Here is an 18,045-nt window from a genome sequence, read left to right on the forward strand (position 1 = left end):
AAGGAACAGAGGGTACTGAAAATATAATATTGCCAATAAATAAATTCATAACCTGCCCTTACCTTGAATATTGTGTTCTGTTCTTGCCATCTCAGAAAGGGATCTGGCAGAAATAGAAAGGTTCTAGAGAAGGGCAATGAAAATGATTAGGAGCACAGAAAGACTTCCTTCTAAGGAGAAGTTTAAAAGACTAGGGGTCTCTACAAGCCAATATTTTTTTAAAGGTGTGTACAGTTTAATGAGGGGACTAATAAGAGAGGGCATAGCGAAGGTATAGAACATAGTGAATGATATGGAAAATAAACTAAGAGTTCCCATTTACCCTCTTCTCATTGTATAGAAGAGGATATAAAAAAAGGCAACACGTTTAAAACTGATTAAAAGAAAACATTTACACAAATAATTGTTCTGGCACAGGAGATTGAGGTTAAGAGTTTAGGATTAAAGAGGATTAGACATTTATGAGTTATATTAGATTGGGTAACAAATTATAAGGAATATAAACACAAGAGTATTTCAGAGGCAAAAATCTACCACCAACTCTGTGGGAACTAAGAAGAAAATATGAAGTATCTGGTACTGGCAAGCTACTAGGTGAGATGGACCACTGGTCTGATCCAGTACAAAAATTCCGATGTTCCCAAGATTAAGACGTGAGGACAGATGACTATCCCACCACTGGGACTCTGACATGCTTTCTATCATTGTTATTAAAAGCATTTTGGCCCTATCTGGGGCCTAAGCCATTTTCAGCCACGGTTAATGGTGGTCACTGGGGATCCATTTTTGATCATAGGTAGTTTTCAAGTGATTAAGGCACGTAGGAGGCTAAGCCACTTTTGAAAATCAGACTGACACTTGAAAATGTTATCCCCTATAACCAAGGCATATACAACTGACTTCTGATTTCTATATTGAATTAGTTCCATACTAAAACCTGAACTTTTTAATCACAATAGGAAAATAAGGTTTTCTTTAAAAAAAAAAAGTATAAATAAACCCGGGTACACACTGTATGCAGACCAATCAGACAGAATACTCATTCATACCAACTAGTTCATTATATTACTATACTTGTTGGAACCTTAAATTAAGGTTTCATTATTTAGTACACACACTATTCACTTTAGGGAAGCCAACTGCACAACTGTTCTTTCCAATGCAATTTGTTTCCTACATTCATTCTGCAGTTCTTCAGACTAGTTCATCCTTCCACTCACATGCATAACTCCCAGTGGGGTAAGTGTGGGCAAATCAAGGGGAGATTGGATAGTCTCATGTTTCTATCATGTAGCCTCTTGAAAGTTGGCGATGATGAGTTATGGATTTGCACATATATGAGAAACAGCACAGGAAGGTATTTCACCACTATTTGAACACTTAAGTACAGTTCTACTCTGAAAAGTTTCTAGGTAAAAATGCACCTTTTTACTCAGCAGAACATGAACTCTGAAAATATTTTGAATCTAGTCTGCTGCCTTTAGTGATAAAAGAAAGACTATTACTTTTTCCTATCATCTGCAAAGTGCTGCAAAGACAACTTCCGATTCTGGATTTTTCTGGCTTATGCCTCAAAAGAAATATTAATTAAGTTTCATTTGCAGGGTCATCTATATGATTTTCTCTATATTATACCTTCAGTAACAGCCATGCAACACCATCTGCGGCAATATGGTTATACAGGTGAAAATGGGGCAGCACTTGACTGTTTTTTTTTCCTGAAAAAACAAACCATGCTGACGATGATGCAAGATCTAGAAACAAGCCATTTTGAGCATCAGAACCTAAGATCAGTATTATAGTACTTTTCATTTGTAAACTGGATAAGAAAGCAACTAAGACACAAATTAGAACCATACCATCTCATATAATTGCATCGTTTTTCTGAGTAGAGCCACATGGCAAAGCATCTTGCCCATTATATTATCTACCATAACACTAGATTGACAAGTGTACTTCAACTATTAATGAACCCATTCAGAAGTTACCTTTTTAGCGCATTTCTTGACAGTGTTGATTAACTCTTGCATCACCAGATCCACGCTTTTTAAGCAAGGCCCTTTCAGCTTCACTATCTGTTTTTTAACTATAGCCTCAAAGGCCATGTCTGGAGTAAACAAACCTGTTCTGTGGACATATAATAAAACACGTAAGATCCTGAAGACTTTAGGGGAAAAGAATACAACTTTTTATATTGAACGTAAAGCAGAGCAACAAACATCATTATGATATAAACAAAATGATTCTGCAAGTTGCAAGATGAGTGACTAGCTTAAAAAAGTCTAAATACAGCATATGTTTATTAGTAACGAACATGATGCACTCATCTGACAAGCGCTGTTCAGTTATGATAACAGCTCATAGCATATGCTCTGTAGTTTAGTTTGTAAAAGTAATGAAGTATCAGTAAAGTTAGACCTTAATACAGCACTATCTCTGTATTTAAACCATTACTGAGAAATGGAGTGAGACCACTGGGTTTTGACATGTGAATTATGGGGTATGTAGATTAAGAAAATGGTAAATTAGAGATTCTAAATAATAGTTTAGCATGGAGAGAGCGTGCACAGTCACTATCTCTTAGGGGTCCACCATTCATGCAGCTACAGTATGGGTAATTGTTGGCCAGCATTTCTATCAGACAGCATTTTCGTTTTCAGGGATTGACAGCCCAACTATAAAAATAGTCAGATGAAAATGACATGCAAGACCTAGCACAGCACTCACTTGGTCTGTCTTTAAACAGAAGATTTAATATGAAAATTAATGTGATTATTTTTTAAATTGTGGAGTCGGAATGAAAAAATAAAAAGTCCACTTAACCCGCATCTGTAGTTCATCAAGTTGACCACCAGTATACTGTAAAGCTACTCTTGTGGTAAGCACATGTACTGCAGCAGACAGAGTCAAAACCATCTAAAAGCAGTGACAACTGGCACTATTGCTCACCTCACACAGGACTGACCATTTGGATAGAGTTACATAAAACTCCATAATCCAAGTTCCCTCCATCCCCAACCACATCAAAAGTCCTTCTCCCACCTATTTAAAACCCATACAAAGGCTCTGAAGAAGCAGGACAGTGAGTGATGTGTGGACCTATATAGGCTGACATCTCACAGAACTAGTTACAAATAGCCCTTATTTCTCCTTCAAAAACTGCCTGTAGAGAGCCCTGCTTAAGAGATATTAATTAGAAGTCACACAGCCTTTAAGGATATAGGTCTAAAGAAAAGAGAAGATTATAGGACTGCTATCCCAAATTGACCATCTCATCTAGTTGACAAGCCAAGAATAATGCTTTATAAATGTAAGCACTGAGCTCAGGATAGCAGCCTGAAGTGTCCACAAAGGAGATATTTTCTTAGCTATGTTGGGCAAAGGGCTTTGGAGCAAGGGTAGCGTGACTTTAGATCCCAAAGTATTTGGGACACACAGTAGCTCACAGCAGATCTGCATACAGGTTCTATATCACAGAAACAATCTCTGGGCAGAGCTTAGTTGCCCTTGGATTTAACTCCATATGCCACAAATAATATTGAAGATTAACAAAAGGGTTTGGTCCTACCTAAGCCATAGCCAAGAACTCTAACATCTAGACTAGCATTTTCCCAAACTTTCAAAAGCTGAGCCTTGCTTTAGGAAAATGAAATAAATAGTGTCCACCTGACAACCCTGCCATGTGTTGTTGAAGCTTAATGTATACATCTTTCATGTTTCTCTCAAGCACAACTGTCCTTCACACCATGCCAAGGGGGAATACCCAACACTTTGAGAAACACTGACCTAGCCTATATAACCTTATCTCCTTTGTAAGTTATATGGTTCAGAAAAAAGTCCAGGTAAATAAATAAGACTGGAGCGGAACTCAAATTTAGTCAAGCTCAGGTAAAGGATGGTATCGCATTACCCTTATTTTAAGGGAATTCGGCCATCAGGGCTTAGATCTCACCCATTCTCCTTGGTGTTACAGATACTAGCAATGCTGTATGTACAGGTGATGTAAAAAATATTTTCCAAAGGGCTCCTACAGTGATACCAAATCACATGAGCATCAAATTTAATTTCAAGGAGAGTTTCTTCTCAAAAGGGTGGAAAAAACATACAAACTGTCCTTTCAGAAATTGTTTCACTGTAGAACGTGCAAATGTGGATAACCCTTGGCTGGGCAATTATATTTGTCATCATTCTCTTATAAAAGTGTCTCTCTGGAATCCTATGTGCTAATACTAATCTGAAAACAGACAAATCATCCCTATATAAGATAACCAGCCCATCCCAAACCAAGTATTTCACCTCCTCCAAACACAAGTTTCAGATATTTCCACAAAATGAACCCACACTGAACTCCTCAGTAAATCGGTCATTTAGAGACAGCAAACAATGCAAGGCACTGAAGCAGTGGAAGGTGCACGGTCTCGGTCAGCAGCACAAATTGAAAATCTTTTCCATTTCTAGGCATAGGTTTTCCTCAAAGATTTACAACTTTCCAGAAATATTCACTTAACAGTTTGAGAGGACTCCAGAACAGAATTTCGCAACACAGCACATTGCAAGCCATGGTATTTAGGAATCTCAGACCTGGATAATGCATTTGACTTTGATACTGTGAAAACAGATGTGGAAGAACTGAAAGGCAGACCTCAGCGGAAGGGGTAATCGATCCAAATATGAACACTGACATGCCCACGAAGGACAGAACCCTTGCAATCAGTACCATTCTTGAAGCATAAAAGGATGAAGGTATACAGCAAAGTATGGCCCCAAGCTAGAAGAAAGTAGTTCAAGGATTTTGGATCCCTATTTCCTACAGAACAAAAACTGAAGGCACACTCAATTCTCCTTCAAGACAAAGAGAGCTTTTTGAAGGATCCCTGTAGTTTGGAATATCAACATGGTCAAAAACTTGAAAAACCCCTCATGCTGGGGCTGATAAATTCCAAATGAGGCTGTCTGCCAGACCATGTTCTTGCATGAAAAAAAAAAACAGATCTAGAGGTGCAACTTGATATGGAATGCACCACTTCCTCAGGCTAGACAGTTTCTTGACACAAACAACAGAAACAAGCTCCCCCTATTAGTGCATGAGATACATGGCTGTGGTGAGGTCTGTCAAAATCAGTACCGATTTGTCACGGATGTAAGGAAACAAAGTTCCCCCTACCATTCATATTGCTCAGGATTCCAAGAAATTTGTAATCCTAGGTCTCTATGGATTTTGAAACCCTTGTTGTAACCTAGAGACAGTGTAATTGGGCATCCCAACTTACACCTGAGGCATCTATCAAAATCACAGCTGACAGGAGCCAAGCAACGGACTCTACTCCAGAAACACTTTATGGACTGTCTACCATGAAAGACCTGCATGGTTTAGGATATTGTCATCAGTGTTTATAAGCCATCTTTCAGAGTCTAATAAATTGTCCTCATCCAGTACTCCACTGGTCTCATTCTGAGCCTAAATAAAGAATCATCTATTAGGCTCACAGAAATAAGAACCCCTTACAAGCAATGTAATATCATGTGTTTATGCAGTTTTTAGCAGGTGATGGATGCTAAGTCATAACCTTCACTAGAAAGCTCCCAAGGTATGTCCCAGAGGAATTTATACAGTCCTTTGGGGGCACCAGCAGGCATCCAGGGTAACAGTTGAGAGAGAAATATAATGAAGGTGAAAAGAAAAGGAGTACTTGTGGCACCTTAGAGACTAACACATTTATTAGAGCATAAGCTTTCGTGAGCTACAGCTCACGATGCATCCGATGAAGTGAGCTGTAGCTCACGAAAGCTTATGCTCTAATAAATGTGTTAGTCTCTAAGGTGCCACAAGTACTCCTTTTCTTTTTGCGAATACAGACTAACACGGCTGCTACTCTGAAACCTGTCATAATGAAGGTGAAACTTCATGCAGTAAATAGACATAGGAATGAACTTTGTCTAGTTAGTAAAGCTCTGACAGGATCAGATAACTGGAGTTAGAAACAATAACTCCTATCCAATGCCAGGGAAATGTAGCTATAAGTCTCCCCTAATTTAAAAAGAATGCAAGTTGTAAATGGGAATTTGTGCAATCCAGTTGACTTAGGAATGTACTCTGCCAGCAGAACAAGTTCATTGCAGATGTGTGACACACTTTGATTCTGGCTCTCTGGTGTCTTGACTTAACCCCTGTGCAACATGGCTGTAAAAAGTTACCAAGTCTGAATGGAATTTATTTGCACCCTGCAAAGATATTAGTAAGTACAAGTGTAAACCACTGATGAGCTTGTTATAAGTCCTGCTTTGTGCTGATCTGCAAAGGATCTGAGTATGACAGATATGGCAACTTACTGCCAGATATGGGACCTTATTAAATTAAGGCATCATTGGGAAGCACTGTATTAAACCAACATTTTGTGTGTGATTCGGTTCTACTCCATAGGGAAGGTCTGCCACATTTCCTCCAGGAATTAAAACCAGGTACCACCTCCTGGGAAGGTTCATGTATACTAGTGTAAGCAGAGTCTGGATGAGCTCTCCCCTGACATCTAGTGGTGAGCTGTGGAAAAAGACTTCAGAAGTTGCATGGACACACCCATCCTGCCTAAGTGCTAAGTATGATGGGACTACTTGCCCAAATGATCACTTGTGGCTGGTGTTGGATCCCCAGTCTTCTTGCTATTGGGGCAGGAGTAATCAAGTGTTGCTATCCTTGTCGTGTGAACCGAGGGCAGCAGAACTGTACCGGGCATACCCCAATGGAGAGACTCACCCTCAACTGAATAGCACTCGCTCGGCAGGTGATGTGGGTTCCAAATCCGAATGAGTTGTGAGAGGGTGGGGATAGGTATATATACCTGGTGGGTGGGCCCTGTTTAAGGGTCCTAGACACCATTTGATCCTTCCTCTCGCCATGGTATAATAAAAGAGCTAATTTAGACTCAATTGAGAGTCTTGTTACACGCGGCAGAGCTGAAATCATTGATCTAAGGTCTAGGATCTAAGATCATAGGTCTAAGTATTAGACTTATTTTGGGACAGTGTCTCTATTGCAAGAGACTGCCCAGTGTGCACCAGCACTGAGGCTCCCCCACTAGCAGCTGAAATCATTGAGAGTTGTGTTAAGTGTGGCAAGTGGCGAGCAGGGAGGTTGGGAGGAGAGGTGTGGCGTGGCCCGCAGGGCACCTGGCAGAGGGATGGGACCTACAGGGTGGCTGGTGGAGAGGTGTGCCAGGCAGCTAGTAGGGTGGCTGGTGGAGAGGGCCAGAGGAGAGGCGTGGCAATTGGCCACTGGGGCGACGACCGAGTGCCTGAGCAGTGCAGTGTGTAAGGTGCCTCCTTACCCCCCTTCCACACAGGATGGGAGGTGAACTCTGCAGATGAGTCTCTGAAGTCTGGGGCTGCACTGGCCAAGGACAGCAACTGTGAGTGGGGTACAGAGAAGGGATGGGCACATTAAAGGGACTTTTGGGTTGCTGGACTTAAGATCTTGAGGGGAAAAGGACACTGCCCAGCTTACTTGGGGGTGGGTCTTTTGCTCATGGTTTGTGTTTATGAGCCCTACTTCCGGTGTTTCCCAAATTAATGCTGAGTTAATTCCCTCCTTTTATTAAAAGTTTTTGCTACACTCAGACTCTGTGCTTGCTAGAGGGGACGTATTGCCTCTTAAAAGCGCCCAGGGGATGGTGTGTAATTGTTCCAGGTCACTGGGTGGGAGCTCGAGTCGGTTTTGTGTTGTATTGTTGAAAGAGATACTTAGATCTGAACCCTAGATACTGAACCTGGCCCTTGTTAAAGCTGGCTTCACCTGGCAAAAGGGTTACAGTAGTGCAAACTGGATTCTGCATAGACCAAAAGACAAAAGGAAGGAATTTTGGATAAACAGGCCAAACTTAAAATGACTGCTTCCAGCAAACAGACATGACCTGCTGTCCAAGGGGGACCCCAACCCTTGCAGAAGAGTTGAGAGGAATTTGTCCTACTGGGGCCCTATAAGACTGATGGGTGATCTCTGGTAAGATGTTAGCATGCATAGAGCAATGTTGTTTTTAAATATATGTTTTCTCTGTAATGCTTTTATCTGAAGAAAAAGTGTGATTGCTTGGAAAGAGCTGTAAGGTAACTTGGAACTGCTGGCAATTATACTCTTCAGAGCCCTCTGGTAACAAGCAAAATGCAGGTGCTGGGTTATTTAGGCAGGCTGGCCTGCTGGGGATATCACAGTGTAAGGCAGGGAGCTGTGAAGCCTTAAACCCTGGTCAAGAGGGAGAAAGTTGTGGGTCTCAGCCCAAAAGAAGCAATAGATGGGAACCAGGAACCTTTAAGTGGGTGCTCTCAACAGGCCCTGGAAGTGCAGCTACCCTGAAACTGTGAAAATGAGTTGTTAACAGCCCTTGGCTACATTTTTACATGCCCAGCTACAGTCTTAGATCTTTAGCTGAAACTATAGCAGTTCATGCTTTTAGCTCTGGAGTTTCCCAGTTCAATCCCCAGTGTGTGGACCAAGATAGTATCAGCTACACAAGGTCATAGAGAATTAAACCCTGTGAATCATGTTCCCAGGAAGCATTACTGGAATGTTCCTTTACTCATAAGACCAATAAATATAATTAAAGGTGGATAGATTGAGACTTCATGAGTAGTGTTGGTAGTAACAAACAAATATATAGACATGTGTCAAATTTGCATCAACAGGAAGAAGCCCATTAATTCCACAAGGCCTGGCAGAAAGGTACCAATAGAGCCTACGCAATCCACTGGGTTTCCATCCTCCTATATACCTCTGGATGAACTTGCTCATTTTTGCCCATAATTAGCAAATATGACACCTTCACTGGCTGAACAGATATGCAATGATGAAGAATCTGGAATAAGTAGAACACATATGGGAATATTTATTTGTATATCCCAGAATTCATCTTCCTAGAGAGCTTCAGCACTTTGGGAAAGTGGTCAGATCCATGATCATAACATTATTCAAGAGGCATAAATATGAATGCTTCAATAGAGCAAAGCCAGAAAGCATCCATGATATACCAAGAGACAAGCTTGACAAGCTTTGTCTCAGCATCTGTGCCAACTTTGAATGAATCCTGCACTGAAATCCTTGACATATGGTGCCTACATCCCATCTTCTAATGGCCAGCCTTCAGTGGCAGAGGCTCAGTCCATCTAGAACAGCATCAATATCCCAAATTCTAACCACCTTGAGTCTCAGTAGTGTCTACATATCAAGCTCCAAACAGCATCAAGTTTGTAATCTGATCACACACATTGCTTTATCTGCTTTCTATGGAGACAAAATAGTTTGGGGATTTTTTTTTTTAAGGAATGAAATTCTAATAAAAATTAAACTGTGTTAAAGGTCTTGTTAATGTTTGCTCAGTGAACCTCACACACTGTTGTCAAAATATTTTTCCAAAAAGCGGGCTATAATAAATCATCAGAAAAATAATAATTCACTGATCATTAATATTCTTGTGTGATGTACGCAGAGTATAAATTTTGTAGATTAAATGTACATACATCACGCAAGAATATTAATGATCAGTGAATTATTATTTTTCTGATGATTTCTTACATGCCACCTTTTGGATAAATACCATGACAACAGTATGTGAGGTGCACTGAGCATGCTAGGCCTGACAAGAGTTGCTGACAGTAGAGAACTACCAATGGGCCAAATAAATGTTCAACATATAGTGGCTGCCATTAAAAATGAAGCAAAATATTTACTGAAACTACTTTTCTTTAGCCATAATGCCAACTTACGGAGGGTGGGGATGGCACAATATGTGATAAGCCTGCATGCTACCCTAGACTTTTTAAAAGTAAAATGACAGAAAATCTTTAACACCATTTAGTTTTTATTAGAATTTAATTCCTAAAAACCACCTATTTTTCTTTCCTTTCAGAATTGCTTATGAACAGCACACCCACCCTTGCTGTAGGTCAGAACATTCCAGAAAGCAGATGAGGTAATGCACATGTTCAGATTACAAATTTGAGATTGCAGGAAAATCATTTACATTGTTAAAATCACCAGCTGGGGAGAAGCCAGCATGGCGTCTACACCCAGCAGGGGAAAGGAACTTTACCTGGAGGTACACTTCAGAAGAATAGATTTCAAAGGTTTACTGGACTATAAAGAGAGGGGGATTAAACCACTACGTCATCCTTCACCTGCGGACACAAAGAAACCAAGTGCTGTGAACTGTGTTTGGACCCTGGCTAAGGACTATGCTGAGAAAACGAATATGAACAAAAGACTCTAGTTTGTTGAGTTTCTATCTTAATAGCATATTTTCACTTTTGTTTGTGATCATTCCTACGCTTATTCCTTCTATTTGATGGCTCTTAAACCCATGTCCTTTTATTAAAAACTGGTTTTACTTTCACTATAAACCAACTCAGTGCTGTGATTGAAGGGAAAGGGGTGTTAACCTCAGGTAAGCTAATAGGCTGCTGTGTACTGTTTCTTTTAAGGAAAGGAGAACTTGATACGGTTTTCTGAGTGTTCTAGTGGGAGACTGGACACTACAGGGAAAACTGTTTTGGGGAAACATGGCTACAAGGCTATTGGTGTTATCCTTCAAGGAGCAAACAGGCTGGTGAAAGCCACGGAGGGGCTACTGTGCTGTGATTCCACAATGGGTATCAGGGCTCCAATCCACAGAGGCATACATGGTTACAGGGCACGTGGCCCCTTAGTGGTCTGGGTTGAACCCAAAAGAATCCATTTCATATAGTTTTTGCATTTGATATAGAATGTACATGGTAGGCAACTCAAGCCAAGCAAAGAAATGATAGAGAATCATTCTCTTTTCTGAATTTTGTGTCTTCAATCCATCAATCGCACCAATTCCATCAGCCATCGTACTACATAAAAATCTTGTCTCATACGTGGGTGCTCTAACAGCAGCGATCAGGACAACTAGAAGAATTGTGTATACTTGCTCTGTACATGGTCTCTCCATAAGTCCCAGACAAATTTGGTATCTCCGTGCAAATTAGTGGGCATGAAAGCCACCACTCTCGTGGCTATGTTAAAAATGCAGGCATGAGATATATTTTTAAAAAAAATCAACTGTCAAGTGGATGAGAATGTGGTAAGTGTGTTTATGGATTAACAAGATTATGCTTTCTATAGATGTGTCTGAACTTGGAGAAATGGGAAGCACTTGCCTGATACCATGTATGTTTTTGATTGCATAGCTTATTTCTCTCCGCAATTCTTTCTCATTGAATTCCATCTAGAGGAACCAAAGGATAAAAATCATATTGTACACAAATGCTTTTAACAGTTCTTCAGAACATCCTACTAGACAACCAGAGAGACCAGGGTCTACAAAACACACTCATGGTAGGATTTGGGGATGGTCACCTTAGGAGAAATGTGTTCCATTTATTTATTGTTAAAATTCTGGTGGACTCACACACACACACCCACCCCCACCCCCCTTATCTGTAGGACTGGCAGAAGAGTAGAGAGGGTGTCTCAGACAGAAATAGGTTTTTTTTAAAACACAAAACCTGCATTTTTCTACAATCTGGGGATGAATGCTTGCATGTTTTGTACCTTAAACTGAATTGGTAAGAAAAAGCCCAAAACTAATAGCTATTTTCCACAGCTCTAATTTTAAAAAAGTACCTAAGTACTCATCACTAACAAGAGAATCTGAGTTACATCGGAGGCAGTTGTTTACTTGCCCCATCTATCCAGAAAGAAGATGAGAAGAGCAGCCAACAGTGATAGAACAATGGAAAAGGTACGGAAAATAGTAAGAGCTGGGAAAAAGAGACAGACATGAATAAATATCAAAGCATGACCTCTAGTTTTGACATTAGTCCATGCACAAAGAGAAATGTAAGATGTCACATGTAACAGCTGAATTCTACCAAGACTAATTTTGCAAGGTAAGTACAAGAAGACATGTAGTTACAAAGATATTTGTTACAAAACATGATTCATTCATTACAAATTTGCAAGAATATTGGAAATGAAATTGAGAAATTAGGGAGCACAGGGGGAAATGTTTTTGCGAAAGCCATGGAAAGCGAACATTTGAGCCATTTTTAAATAATGTAGAATTATGACTGAGTTTTGAATATTGCATATGACAACAATCTCAGATTGTGACTTGGTGTTAATAAACAGAAATAAAAATAAACTTCTTTCCTGTGTATTGGTGATAATTCTTCCCTTTTGCGTAATTTACTCCTTTTGATTAAGGGTTTTCCTGTTAGAACATCTTCAAAGGAAATGTAACTTCACTGTCACTATCAAAATGAATATGAAAATATAAAAACACAACTCAAAGCAAGGAGGACAGACAGACAGACACATACCTTTACTAGTTCAAAAGGAAAACGCTCATGGAAAATACGATTGATTTTGGCACCACCAGATAGTTCTAATGTGTCAACTTGATCCCCTGATCCTTCAATTCTTTTTTCAAAGTCCACTGAGAACTGTTGAACCATCCTTAAAGTTCAAAACAGAAACAAACTCAACAAATGCGTAAGCTAAGGTTTTCATTTCATTTTTATTTCACTGTATTTATTGCCAAAAGAATGATATTTCTAGGGTTAACAGTGGTACTTACATGGCCTTCTCCACTCCCAAAGGACACAAACAAGTATAAGGTTTTTCAAGTCTTTTTATAAATGTATACGGCTTACTCTTAAAAACACCAGCTATTTTTAATTAGATTTTCTGTATGGCTTGATATAAATGTTGGTAGGCACAGATAGGTTGGCACTCATACTGAACATAGAGTCCCATGCGGGAACCCTATGATAACAAACAGCAGTGGACGCAAAGACAGCTATGTTAAGAAAACGTGTATTTTTGATTAAAAAGCGAGAAAAGGTTCCCTGAACCACACCCGGCATTCCAGGGGGTTCCAGTTTAGTGCAGAGTACACAAACCACATCCCAAGATTATAATGCTCAGCGTAGGACAAAACAAAATGATTTTCATCTAGCCCAGCACATTCTTATATGACTATTAAAATGAATTATGGAAAAATCTTTCTAAAATGGAAAGTGGCTAAAAACGTTATAATGCTTTCAGCCACAATAACCTCTTTGGAGGTTGCAGAATGTATAAGCATCCTTCTGCATCTGCCTTTCACTGGGAAACATCAATATCCTAAGCTTTAAGCTTAAACAAGCGAGAAACTATTTTACATACATGGAGGAGGAAATGGACACTCACTGCAGTAAGGCTTTAGTCTTTCTAGTCGGATCTTCTGGTTTAAAGTTTTTATATGCCTCTACTTCATGCTCTATAGAAAGCAGCTGGCTCTGAAGTTTGCTCCGGAAGGCTGGCAGTGTGTCTCGAATGTGATTGGTGAGTTGCTACAAAATAAAATGAATTATTTAAAACACTGGGAAGGCAGATGGATGGAAAAGATATAGCCCATTCCCTTTGATTGCCACACACAAGAAAATATGACTTGTGCTAGGCTTTCCAATGGAATTCAGGTTGATCTTTGAAGTGACAGGAATACCCACAGGCAATACAAGAGCCTCTTTTCTTGTACACATACTATGATCAGGGCTTGAACAATTATCTGGCATCCCTCCCCCTTATATGTACATATATAATATACACACACACACACACACACACGCACTCTGTTGAGCACTAAAATGAGACTTGGTAAAAAATACTTGCTCAGCTACACCAACAAAAGCCAGGCATAGTTAATTGACAGCGGCACAGTTCCACATTAAGTTCTAGCCCTTTCAGAAAGCCACTTATACAATCAATCAGTGCTGTCCCCTCTCCTCCCTTTTCAGGATTTCTCTACTGCTATGGCCTGCTCTCTCAGGCACACAACAGACCCTCAGTTTTCCAGCTCTTCCATTTTATCTAGGGCCTCTGCTCTTTGCTCCCCTTTCCCTTTTAAAGGATCTGCGACTCATGGGGAGTAAGCCATAGACTGATCTCCCATCCAGTTGTGGGGGACGACAAACCTAGCAGATCTAGCGACACTACTCCCTCTTTTCCCATCACCCCCTGAAAAAGAGCAAACAGCTCTGCTGCTCCCTCCTGTTATGGGATGACAGCGTCTGGGTCAATCTGTTTCTTTCCTTTCTGCTCTTCCAAAAAGTCAGCAGCATCCCAGCCACACACAGCCGATTTACTGTGTCCAAATTTCTACTCACCCGAGGCAAGCATCTGAGCAGTTTTTGCCAGTTGTACTATAATCATACACTCCACTATAATCACGAATATACTACATGATATAATCACGAGTATACTACATGGACCCTTCAAGTAATGGTCAAAGGGCTCAAATCCATCCACAGTTTGAACATGTTCTTTCTAGCCACCTCCAAACCTAGCAGAGGGTTTTGGAAACACACAAATTGCTCCTAGGACAATATGGTAAATCCTGGCTACTCCACTGAAATGTTTTCTCCCAGAAGGCCACATCTGTACTTTTGGAGAGTCTCTATTGCCTTATTTACCCATACATACAGCACTGGTATCCAACTTGCGGCTCTCAAGTCTCTGAATTGGAGACTTTGAGGAGAACTGTTAAGATGATGTGTATTTGTATAAACCGGAAAAAAAAAAAACACTTTCCCTGAACCCCATCCTGATACTTTTAAATAGTGTTTGAATCAGCCTTGTTACTACAGTGAGGAAATAAGGAGCATCTTTTCCTACAGCCCTGGGAGCAGCTCTGCTCCATTGACACCTTCCCTGCCAGGCTGTGGGAGACCCAAGGAAAGCAGGATAGCTGCTCAATCGGCTCTATCTGCACCTAGAACAGCATCTATTGAAGGACTGCTCCCCTACCCCACACAGGGCAGCAGAAGATATAGGAAAGAAGCAGCTGAGAACCAGCCGCAAGTTATAGCTCCCTGTCCCCTAGCAGAAGACTTGTAGGTGGTTTCTTCTCCCTTTGTGCAAAGAGAAGTGAACAGGGCAGAGGAACTGCCCCAACATTGACTGGGGTCTCTGGGTCTTTTTAAGATAATGTTTGGTCCTCAGGCTAAGGCAGGCATCACTGTTCTACAGTGTTAGTATATAGGTCTGTTTGTTAGCTTGGGATAGAATTCTGGGTTTGACTTTTTGATACTCTTATACTAATATGCGAAAACAAAGGACAAAGATTGTGTATGTTGCTTCTGGATAAGAGCAGTTAAATTGTTACTGAGTGCACACTTTAAGACTGCCTCAACCCGTATCTCAAGGCAAAGTCAAGCAACCAGTCAGGAGGGGCAAATGGGTTTTGAGGGGGAGACCAAACAAATGCCCGTCCCTGACAGCAGCACAACCTCACTCCTTACCCTTCCCAGTGGGACTGTAGGCATGCACTGCAGATATATTTGGGCCTGCTAAGAAGAAGGAGAAATAGAGAATGGGGAATTGGAAATGAGAATGGGGACATAGAATATCAGGGTTGGAAGGGACCTCAGGAGGTCCTCTAGTCCAACCCGCTGTTCAAAGTGGGACCAATCCCCAATTTTTGCCCCAGATCCCTAAATGGCCCTCTCAAGGATTGGAGTTCACAACCCTGGATTTAGCAGGCCAATGCTCAAACCACTGAGCTATCCCTCCCCCCAAAGGCAAGGCTCTGCGGCATCTGAGCTAGGAACAGAACGTTGGGAAACAGACTCTGCCAGCATGTAGAGCTATCACATTGTCTGCACTTTAGACTTCTGCTCTCTGTCTGTGTGACAAGAACCCGAGGAGAGAGTAAAGGGAAAGCCCTCTAACATACAGTTGAGATGCTTTTAGTACCAACAACTATATGGGGGAAAAAATCTTGCCTTATAATCACTTTATGTTGACTTTCATTGGTAATCCTGAAAGCACTGGAGAATGGAAAAGCAGGAAGCAAAGGGGGGAAACTAATTCACAAACAAAACTCACTGATTGCATGAAGGCCTGACCTTTGCTCATTTATAGTTTCCATGTGTATTGTGGTAAGACTGTACTATCAATGTCTAATTAGACTGTAAACTCATTGGGCCAAGGGCCACTTCTGTTTTGTACAATTCTAAGCACATTTTTGATGCTCTGTAAGAAGAATGATTTTTTAAAATATTTTAATGCGTTTTGTGGAATGTCTGAAACAAGTCAATAATAACCATGAAACAAATAAATATGATACTGTACTCAAAGTAAAGTGCACTGGCTTCAGGGGCACAAAGATGGATAAAAATTCAGGAAGGAGGAGGTGGTTGCTATATATAATGTCCAGTCAATATCTGGCAAAGGTCAAGAATTACTTCAGTTGGTTTTCATATTTTCACTAACTGACCTCTCATCACACTCCAAACATCAACAAATCTAGCATTTCGAAAGGTGCAAGTTTGCTTTGATCAGTGTCATAGTTTTATAACCACTCAACAGAAGAAGCTACTAACAAGAGAAGTTACTAGTGCATTTCATATTTGCCCAAGTGCTGGTGGGGGTGGGGGTTCTTCCATTTTTAATGGACAAAGATGTAACAGATCATAATCAATGAACTGTGGTTATTTGTGTAAGGACAAAAGGTTTTTTTGAATCTATGTTACAAATAAATCCTCTATTATTTCTCCCTCTAAAACAAACCAGGAATAAATTATTGTTCAGAAAAACTTGTAAACAGAGTTCAGCGAGCTATTTTCCCCATAGAATCACATTCTGGAGTTTCATTTGAGCACCACCTTGTGGATCCAGAGGTATTTAAATTTCAAGCAGATTTCAAATAGGCACCAGCACGTATAACAACATGCTTCATATGAATGGTACTTACATGGATCTTTACAGCATAACCCCTTCCATTCAAATAAAACCTCACAAAAGTCCAACAATGAATACCAAGGGGCACAGCAGACTGTGTTTTTGTAAAGTAGCCAACAGACTAATTTTAATTACTGGTAAGTAAAATAAAATAACTTGGAAGTGATAAGACACCTCCCTATGGTAATAAGAAGTTTAACTATTTTAACCTAAAAAAAACCTACCCCAAAAAGTGACCAGAACAAAAACATTCCAAACAAAAGAAAACCTGTAGGATGCATGAGAGTTCTGCCACCCTGTCTCAGAAACAGGTTCTGTATCGCAGATAAACTGCCCTGGTATTCCTCTCTAGAGGCTGCTCTAACCCGAACAGAACATGCCTCAACACATGCAGATTGCACGCCTGCCAAGTCACTGTAGTAAGAAATGCCCATCATTTAGTCTTGTTCCTCTCGGAAATAGCAGCAGTTATTGGTATCTGTTAACTGAAGTCAAAGGAAACAAAGAACCAGGTGGACTTTCTAAGGCCCTTATTCTTCTCCAAATAAAGAGCCAAGAACCTTATAACACTGAACGTGGGAAAAGTTTCACCGAGATGAGCAAGCAGAAGTGAGAGGAACATTGGCAAGATGATCAGCTCATTAAGTTGGAACTCTGACACTACTTTCAATGAGGAATTTAGGGATGCATTCAGAGCACCATCTTATCCTTTTCAAACTTGGTATGAGGTTGATCAGTCACTAGAACCTGTAGTTCACTCACCCGCTACAAGCCAACAGAATGAAGCAAGTAATAAATCCATTTCTTCATGCCTGAATATCGGTGACATCATAGCAGAATTTTCAGAAGCCTTCACAATCCATCACTAACTGGGAACTCTCAGCACTAGCCTTCCAGTGACTATCCATCTATCTCATCGCTGGTCATCCCCTACTATGATGACTCTTCACTATTCCTTCCTTAATAGCTTTCTCAAGGTTATTTCCATTACTACGCTTAATGTATACTTAAGAAGCATAGACATGGAAATAAACAAGCCAATGTAGGAAATTTGAGCTCGTAGGAAATGAGTAGCTCAAAAAGAGGCATCATAAGTTTTGTCGGGATTATAATATCCAACAACACAAGACTTTTTAAATAGGGGATGTCAAATTCAATATGCCCACATTAGCCTGATAAGTTGCTGAAGAGAGACTTGGTTTATCCTTCAACAAATTCATGGTAGTCGCAGAGAGTTGCCAAAATGAACATGAATGGAATCTGTCTTTAAATCTAGCAGACAATTAGTTTGGTTGAATTCGGGGGAAAGGGAAGGA

At 40.4% G+C, this 18,045-nt stretch overlaps 1 protein-coding gene across 12 annotated transcripts in view; it reads right to left on the reverse strand.

Moving 5' to 3' along the window:
* DNM3 (dynamin 3) overlaps positions 1 to 18,045 on the reverse strand; it is a 307,097-nt gene that overhangs the window by 212,249 nt on the left and 76,803 nt on the right. For all 12 annotated transcript variants that reach the window (XR_006273647.1, XR_005294437.2, XM_038413439.2 and 9 more), the window contains exons 7-10: positions 13,199 to 13,341; positions 12,328 to 12,463; positions 11,164 to 11,231; positions 1,989 to 2,127 (exon numbers count right to left, since the gene is read on the reverse strand). Coding sequence is in view for 10 of the 12 variants with exons in the window: in XM_038413439.2 (XP_038269367.1) it covers positions 1,989 to 2,127; positions 11,164 to 11,231; positions 12,328 to 12,463; positions 13,199 to 13,341 (486 nt within the window). In the remaining 2 variants the exon portion in view is untranslated. The remainder of the gene's footprint in view (positions 1 to 1,988; positions 2,128 to 11,163; positions 11,232 to 12,327; positions 12,464 to 13,198; positions 13,342 to 18,045) is intronic.

Source organism: Dermochelys coriacea, chromosome 8, assembly GCF_009764565.3.
Source record: "Dermochelys coriacea isolate rDerCor1 chromosome 8, rDerCor1.pri.v4, whole genome shotgun sequence".
In the NCBI taxonomy this organism is placed as follows: Eukaryota; Metazoa; Chordata; order Testudines; family Dermochelyidae; genus Dermochelys; species Dermochelys coriacea.